The sequence below is a fragment of the Chiroxiphia lanceolata genome, chromosome 15 (assembly GCF_009829145.1).
Source record: "Chiroxiphia lanceolata isolate bChiLan1 chromosome 15, bChiLan1.pri, whole genome shotgun sequence".
NCBI lineage: Eukaryota > Metazoa > Chordata > Aves > Passeriformes > Pipridae > Chiroxiphia > Chiroxiphia lanceolata.
In genome coordinates, this window is record NC_045651.1 from 14,931,122 (window position 1) to 14,939,663 (window position 8,542).

Consider the following 8,542-nt stretch of genomic DNA (forward strand, 5'->3'; position numbering starts at 1 on the left):
TAATGGAAAACCTGCTCATCTGTGCTTGCTTGGTGTGAAGGTAAGGTGGCAAAGACACGGGCTGTTGTTCATTGATGCCTTTGCATGAGTGCATGGAAGGGGTTGGCTGGGGGACACTTGGGAATGAAGAGCCTGCAACACTGCCTGGGGCTTGGAATAGAGCAGGGCTGTCACACTCTGTGGGCCTTGGGGGGTAAGACACTGGTTTTTTGATTCATTTGTATTTGATCTTAAAATAAGCTGCTTGCTCTTCTGTGGGGAAGAAGAGAAACATCTGTGTGGTTTCTGCTTACACACCATCAGCTGCTTTATGGAGACACTGAGCTCTCAGGTAGGTGGCCACTCTTACATTTAATGTTGCTGGAAGAGCAAATAACGAACCACGTGTTTTTATCATACAAAGTATAATTTTAAGTTGGTACTTAAGTTTGAAGTAAGAGATGTCGTTTGTTCACGTTAAACTTCTGGAGCAGGTTAAAAGAACAGTGGTTATTTTGTTGATATTTAGCTGTATAAGTGTCATTAATGCTGTATCAAGATAATTAACACAATTCTTGTGTAGAGAGAGGTAGCTCAGGAGGGAGGGACCCTACCAGTGACAGTCTTAAGATTAATGTGTTCTCATGTGAGTGCTGTAGGGAGGCTAATTGTAATCCAGAGGAGCAAATGGCTTTGTAAGGGATCTCCTCTCTCTCCATGGATGAATATCCCTTCAGTGAGAGGAACTGGAGCTCTGGATCCCAGAGTGCTGTAAGGAGATGCAGTATGTGTCTCATTGTTTCTCTGTCTCTAACTGAAACAGCTAATTTGGGGTGCAGGTGAGAGCTCAGCACCCTTTTGAAGCCTATGTAATAACTGGCACCTCTAGGGTGGCTGGTAAAACACTCCAGCAAGCCTGACATCCCTGGATTAAAACCACTCAGGCATTTAGAGCATCACTCAGGGTGACCCAAAAAATACCAGAGTGCTTCCCCAGCGCACTGCACAGGCTGGCTTGGGAGGGGGTACTGCAAAGTATCTGAAAGTTTTTTCCAATGGTAAGAGAAAATCCTGGAGTTCAGGGATCCCATGGTTATATAATTGACAGCTAAGGTTTTCCTGTTTAGGTTTCGTATTTCACCTCTGAACCTGAGGTGAGGCCTTTCTCTCTCTCACAGCTCCATTCAGAACTGACACACTCCTGTTTATTTCCACCTGTTCATTTCCCCGAAGGTTTCAAAGAACTCCTCCATTTCTTTTTGGAGCATTTCATTTCTTCTCTCTGCATCTTCCTTTGCTCTCTCTGCATTTCTCATCTTCATCTCCACCAGCCTGTACCACTTACGCTGCTGTCCCAGTTTCCAGTGCATCCCCTGGATCTCCAGCTGCAGGGCTCTGTTCTGCTGCTCCAGCCTGTTGGAAACACAGACACTGTGAAGTACAAGATTATTTCCCTCTTTTTTTTTTTTTTTAGAAAAGCTCCAGTCTTTTTTTAAAGTTAGCCTTTTTAAACATATGTTCCCATAAATACAAGTATTGGCACCCCCAATACTTTTCCAATTTATGGTGTTATACATGAGAAACTGCAATTTTTAGTTATCTTAATTTATAGTAAATATAAATAACCATATGGCCAAAGGAGTCAGTTTGGGGGTTGGTTGGGTTTTTTTGGGTTTTATTTTTGTAGTAGAATACTACAGTAGTCCAGCAATGAATGGCAATGCAACATATTTTAGGAGACACTGAGGATTTTGCTTATATTGCAGTTCCCTTGAACTGCAAGGAAAAATAGAAGTAGAATACAGCAAAGAGATTAAAAAGGAACAGCTCCTTTACTAAGAAAAAAATTGATGAATACTTCAAGAAATTAAAGATTAAATGGATTTTTTTCTTTGCACAAGGCAAAGTGTAATTCGACATTACCCACCTGCCATCTGTTGAAATGCTGCATGTTGAGGCATTTTCTGGTTTATGTCAATTCACATGACATACTTGTAACTTATAACTAATTAACAATATTATATTTAAAATGTTCATTCCTTTTAACTACACAATAGCAAAGCAGCACTATTTGGAAAGTGGAGCCTGAAAATCTTGCTGCCTTTTGGCTTTGATAACAAGTTATGGCTAAATCTCTATTCAGTTTCTAATCTTAGAAATTGGGAAAATACTTATGAACACTTTCTTCAGAGCTGTTAAAATTCATGGCTTGCAATTTGTAAAGAATAATGACTTACTGCTAATGCTGCTGAGCAGCCTGCACATTATTCCCTGGAGAAATGCTTGATATTGGATTAAGGCAAAAAGAGAAAATACACAATAGACCAGAGGCTTTTCAAGAGCTCTGCACAGCCCTGCAAAAAATCTTATAGATGCTCTGGAGTTCCTCAAGCACCTCACATGAAAAGAATTCGGATAACTCTGAATAATTCCCTACCTAATCCTGTAATGCTGGATCCTGGTGCCATTCCCAGTGGTATGTGGAGGCATTGACTGCAGCAGCATCCATAGACCCTGTACTTGGAGTGGTTGCATTCAGTTGGAAGGGATCCCTTCCCTGAAGCCTCACAGCTTTTAAAATCCTTTACCTTGCAATTTTAGATTCGTACTCAGCCTTCTGTCTGGCCATCAGCATCCTCAGATCTGCCGGGTGCTGCTGTGGGCAGGGTGGGTTTGCACAGCTGGTAGAAGCACAGCTGTCACTGCCGTCCCCTGGGATGTGTCCTGTGTCTTCCTGCTCCCGCAGAACAGGACTTACAGCTGCACTGGTTTCTTGGCAGTCTTCTGGGTGGGCAAGTCTTGTCAAGTGTCTTGAAGGAGTGTTTTTCTCAGACATGGCTCAGCAGCAGGAGCCTGTGGAGCTGCCCAGTCTGCCCCACCCGGGCTCTCCAGCGCTCGCACCCGCTCGGTGCCTCTTCTGCTCCAGAGGAGACCTTGTCTGTGTGTCTGTCTTGCTCTGCCTTGCCACGGGTTCTGAGAGTTTTCTTCCTCCCCACAGCTGTTTGGAGCTTTTCAAATACTTGGAAATGGTCCATTTTGCTGGGGCTGGGATCTTGTTTCAGGCTCCAGCTTTGCCTTTTGTACACAGCAGGCTGAGGGCTCAAACTGCTGCGCCCGTCTGCTGCCCAGTCCCATTGTCACCACGGCTGGTTTATTCTCACCTCCAGGAGCTACTGCTGCTTTCCTACCCCCACTCTCTTTGCTGTAGTTTGCCTGACATCTGCAGGGGGCCCATTTGAGAGCTGCCCACCCTTAACTGGTTTCATTCCCGAGCTGGGAGGTGAATTCTACAGCATTATCCGTCCCAGGGCTGTGCAGGGCCTGCTTTGCTGCAAGGAGGAGGCTCCTTGCGTTCCCCTTCACGTGTATTAGGAGGGAGACATGTAATGTGTGTTTTGGCTGTGCTGTATCCTGCTGGTCAGGCATGACAAAAATTGCATGGATGTAAAATGGCTCGTTGTGCTGCTCATCCCTGGAGCATCTGCTGTGTTGGCTTTGGCCGACTCCTCCGGTCACGATGCTCCAAGGGCAAGAAGCTGGAGGTTAAGGAAAAATAGGCCACATCAGCGATATTCCCATTCCTCTTGGAAAGACATTCTTTGATGTGAATAGATACAGTGTTTATTTTAGCTGCCTGTTCTCACCAGAGAATCAAGCACGGCACAAAAATAACTCGACTGCAACTAAAGGAAGAGCAACCCTTGCAGTTTAAATGCGTATCTCAAAAATAACGGAGATGGTTTAAAATAATCTGAGAAGTTGTTTCCTCTCCCCGACCCCCACCTGTTCAGTCTCATGATACAAAAAGTGAAAATGAGCTTATTTAAGTGCTGCAGTGTTTCTGTAAGTGTTTTCAAGGCCTCTCTGTGAAAACTTCCTCAGTTTCCCTCTGCCCACCAGACAAAGCTGGGATGTGTTCCCTGCAAAAATTGGGTCTGGGAGGTTATTGAGACATTTTTCCACCTTAATGTGTGCTCCCATCAGTCAGAAGGATCTTTAGAAATTAGCAGGCATGTGAATGTTTTGGGAATCTAAAGAAGGCCTGAGGTGAGTATGTAAAAGCAAAGTAAGGCTTTAGCTGTCTGAGAGGGGAGATGCTGTACTGGAGGAAAGTGGAGAGAAATCCTCTGATTTGATTTTGCAGAAGTAAAATAATAAACTGATTAAAATTCCACCATCAACCCCTGCTCCCCACCCATTGCTGCAGTTGCTGCAACCTAAACTTTTCCTCCAGAAAAAGATCTTCCCAGAGTATTACTGTGCTTTACAGGAGTCCTGTGACTATTAATAAGCTGACAGATGGCTGTAGTTTCTGATGAATCGGATTCAGTTTCATTGATTAATCTGTTTTCTCCTCACCCCAAAGGAAAGCACAGCTGTGCTGACCAGCAGCTGCTCTTGCACAAACCTGATTTCCACAGGCCCATCCTGGAGAGGGAGCGATCCCAGCACTGCTGCCATCAGGAGACTGGTGGGGAGCTGGTCAGTCATCTCTGCCTAACCAGGATGGAGGAGCAGGACAGTCAAGGGGTCCCCATTTGAGAGGAGACGGACTGGGAGGAGTCTGGGCCACTTTGCAGCTATAACAACATGATGTGGGAAGTCAATGGGATATAGGAAATGGGGAGAGCTGTGCTTAAGGCATTTCACCTCTGGTCATGGTCCCCAAGCCCATGTACTGCTGGAACTGGTTCAAGTGGTTCATGTAGGGAGATCCTTTGGAGGCAGCAGGTTTTCGGCACATGAGGCTGAGACTTGGGAACAAGCAGCCCTTATTCCTGTGCCTCTTTTACAGAGTGGCTGCCAAGCTCCAGGTTAGGAACTCGAAGTCCATCAGAGCACATCAACAGGGTATCACAGCTGGAGCCTCATCTTCTCTGTGCTTCCTCTCCTAATTACAATCTCACTGATGCACAGCACCATATAATGTTGATTTCCTCCCCCACACCCCTGTGGATTTACATTTATTCATATGCCATGTTCTCCTTTCACCTTCCCTATGGCTTCTCTGGGAAGATTGCTTGTATTAGTTTCCTGACAATGTAAAGGTCAGCCATGAAAAGAGCTGTGTATTTTTTTGCCCTGAGGCAGAGGAAGAGCTCTGTTCCAGACTCTCAGCTTGCAGAGAGCTCGGATGTTTTGAAAAATTGTTTCTTATTTTGGACTGACTTGGGATGGAGCTTGTGATTCTCTGTGATGACCTCTCCCTGGAGCGCAGAGATGCTGCCATGTGTGGTTAAAATTTAACATGCTTGAAATAGTTCCTCCAGGCGAGCTGTGGGACTCGGCTTCCCTCAGTTCTGGTCCTGTGCCAGCTGCCTGTTCCCCTGCATCGCCTCTGAGCTGCAGAATAGAGACCAGAGTACCCTTACTCTGCCTCTTGTGGGGTGTCATTTGCTCTGGGGACAGAGGAGATGTGACTGTTCAAAAGGGATGTTGATCAGCCCCAGCAACGTGCATGCTTGAGGTTACTGTCTAGCTAAAATCTCACAACTTCCTTCACACAAAAAACTCATGATAGAGAGTCACAGAATGGTTGGAATTGGAAGGGACTTTGAAGATCATCTTGTTCCAACCCTTGTCATGGGCAGGGACATTTTTCACTAGACCAGGTTGCTCCAAGCCCTGTCCAACCTGGCCTTGAACGCTTCCAGCTTCTCTTGGCAACCTGTGCCAGGGCCTCACCACCTTCACAGGGAAGAATTTCTTCCTAATATCTACCTTCTCTCTGTCCGTTTGAAGCCATTCTCTGTGTCCTGTCACTACACGCCCTTGTCCAAGTCCCTCTCCACTACCCAGTTGGACTGTTGCTGGATTAATCAGCACTTTCTCATCCTCAGACTGGGGCTAGAGATGAGCTTGGCTGCCAGCAAGGGAGAAACCAGAGTGATCTATCTACACACAGCTTGCAGGGCTTCTCCTCGTGCTGGACTCAGCTCTCCCAGCATGTTAAAATAGCTGCGTGTGGTGTGTGCAGGCAGCCAAGTGCTGCTCCAAACTCAGGTGTACCTGGAATAGTTGGACTTGGCCACACCTGAAAACCAGCACTGTGCTCCTGAGGCACCCTGATGCTCCCAATGAGACCCTCCTGCAGCTGGGCTGGAGAACGTGTCCTGATGTGGGGACACACTGCTGGGAGCTCTGCCCTCTTCAGCAGGATGCAGTTGGAGCTGTGTGTGGGATGCCAGCCTGGATGGGGCTGAAGTTTAATAATTTCAGAGATTCTTTGGGAAAATATTTTAACTCTTTGGTAACAATGACACACTCTCCCTGAGGCATCTCTGCTAAACTTGATGTATCAATGGTTACTTTGGAGCGAGGTCGGGTCCTTAACATTTGTTTGCTTGTCCACATTTGTTCAGACTGAACTACTGTGTTGTAATGGAAAAGAAGACTTCTCATGGACTGACTCTTTACAGAATGATTTGTCTTGAGCTGTGTTTGGAAATTAGAACCAATAAAAATGCATGAACTCATTTTTGTATTCAGTTCAACTACCTGTAGTCAGCATGTTTTGCATCTAAAATTGATTTTAATGCTCTCCTGGTTTGCCATTAACGAATTGAAAGTTTTGCTCTTGCTGGGTTTTTTTTCAGCCTGAACTTCCATGATGTTGGAATAGCGTATCCCATAGTCTCATCTCTTGTTTTCTTCTTGCAGTTGAATTAAAAATAGTATCAATTCCCTGTGCTTTTTTTTCCAAATCCACTTGGGTTTTTAATTCTGAATGAAATATTTACTGTGCCAAACATGGTGAATAAAGGGAAACAAAGAAAATGTTCTCTGTGCACCTTTGGAAAGAGGCCCAGGATGGACCAGCCTGGGCTGGGACAGGCTCTGGATCCAGACACTTTCTGATGTCCTGAGTCTGATCTCTGTTAAACTTTTGGCATCAGTCCTGTATTTTTTGGTCACAGTCTTTTGGAAAAAAAAAAAAAAAGAAATAGAAATGAAATAATAAAAAGCAAACTTTCGTAACTTGATTTTGAAAGCTGATTACATTTTTAATCTTAGTTTGCCTTTTTATGATTCACCTTCTTACACACAGGCCTCATTCCAGTAGAGGAGGAAGAGATGCCTGTGGCTCAGCTCCACAAGGAGCTGCTGAGCTTTTCAAGTTTTTGGCTTTGTCAGGAATATTGGATATTGCCTGTCTGCATGACTTAATGCTTTTGTGCCTAAATACAGAGGTCTGCAGCCAGACAGCATCACAGAAAGCGAGGGCTCTCGCATTTGGGCAGCTGGAAGCTGCTTGAAAAATAGAGTTGGACTCTCCTTCCTGCGACCCCAGCAAAGAGCCATGAGCGTTTTTTTAGCTTCTCTTGCTCGTCACAGGCTGGAGCCGAACGTGGCATCGCCCTCCTCCCCCCCAGAGCCGGGTCATGGTCCTGCAGCCCTGTGGTGATGGACCTCGAGCTGGTTCGGGGCTCCGGAGCCCTTCCCGCTGGGAGACGCTGTCAGATGCTCGGGGCTGTTCTCGCCAGAGTGCAGGGATGAGTGAAAAGGGAAAGATGACCTTTTTCTTTCCTCCCCAGCTGTACTCAGCCGCTTACCCGCTAGATGTCACAGTTGGGTCTGGGCTGGGGCTTCTGGGTCCGGAGCTGCAGGAGCCCAAACGCCAGGAGAGGAAAAATCCCACCATTTTTTTTTCAAGCTCTCTGGCAGTTTGTGACCAACATCTTACAAAAAACAAGCCATAAAATAATTCACATCGCTTAAAAAGGGGGTAGAAAGGCTGGTGAGGGGGAATATTTGAAAAACACAGGCGCCTGACAGGAGAGGGCACTGTGTACTTTGCTATATCCAAGGGAACGTGTGGCTGGGATGAGTATTTCAGGTGGAGAGCTGTGCAGCCGCAGAGCGGGCACCCCATTGCCCTCGCGGTGTGACACAGCCCCATTCCATGGGGAAAAGCTCCGAGGACAGAGCTTGGGAGTGCGGAGCTGCTCCCTGCTCCTCTTCCCATTCCCTGCTGGTTTGAGGAGGGAGGAACAGGGGATTCAGCCTGGGCAGCACCTGCATCACTCTGCAACAAAAGCATCCTCACCAAATATATGCAAACACCTTTAATCTAAGCTGATTTTCTCCCTTCCCAACTGTATTTTGTACCTTAACCATATTTTACCTGTCAGCTTTCCATCTGGGGGAAATGGTGTTTCATTGGAAACGTGCGTTCAAATTTACTCTCTCCTCCTTTGTTTTCTGCTGCACATTAACACCTGTTGTGTTACAATGGGGGAAAACTGATTGGAAGGAACCCTCTCAAACTGCCTGTCTCGTGGACTCAGATTTAAATGGAGGCAGTTTGGATGCAGTTCCCTGCTTTGGTTTTATTTTAGCTTTGTAGATCTGCAAGGAAGAATTTCAAGTACTGCGTTTGTTCAGCACTAAAGGCAAGCTCAAGGCTTTCTTTTGCTCTCAAAATGACCCTCAAACCCTCACAGGGAACAGCCCGTTTAGTTCAACATCTGTATTTCTGGTTAACATTAATGGGAGCTCCTGGTTTTCAGGCTGTCGTTTAGTTTTAAGGATTTTATTTTCCTTTCAGGTTCTTCCCAAGGCA

The 8,542-nt window shown here is 46.0% G+C and overlaps 1 protein-coding gene across 1 annotated transcript; it reads right to left on the bottom strand.

Annotated features, from left to right (window-relative positions):
* Positions 1–1,023: 1,023 nt before the first annotated feature.
* Positions 1,024–2,820, bottom strand: LOC116794547 (rho GTPase-activating protein 24-like). The gene is made up of 2 exons (XM_032703293.1): positions 2,568–2,820; positions 1,024–1,392 (listed from the first exon to the last, which is right to left on the bottom strand). The coding sequence occupies exons 1-2, from the start codon at positions 2,813–2,815 to the stop codon at positions 1,185–1,187; spliced, it is 456 nt and encodes a 151-aa protein (XP_032559184.1). The 5' UTR covers positions 2,816–2,820; the 3' UTR covers positions 1,024–1,184.
* Between the last annotated feature and the right edge of the window lie 5,722 nt (positions 2,821–8,542).

Coding starts and splice junctions, on each gene's coding strand:
- LOC116794547 (XM_032703293.1), bottom strand. CDS start 2,815: ATGTCTGAGAAAAACACTCCTTCAAGACACTTGACAAGACTTGCCCAC. Junction 1,393..2,567: donor TACGAATCTAAAATTGCAAG/GTAAAGGATTTT, acceptor TGTTTCCAACAG/GCTGGAGCAGCAGAACAGAG.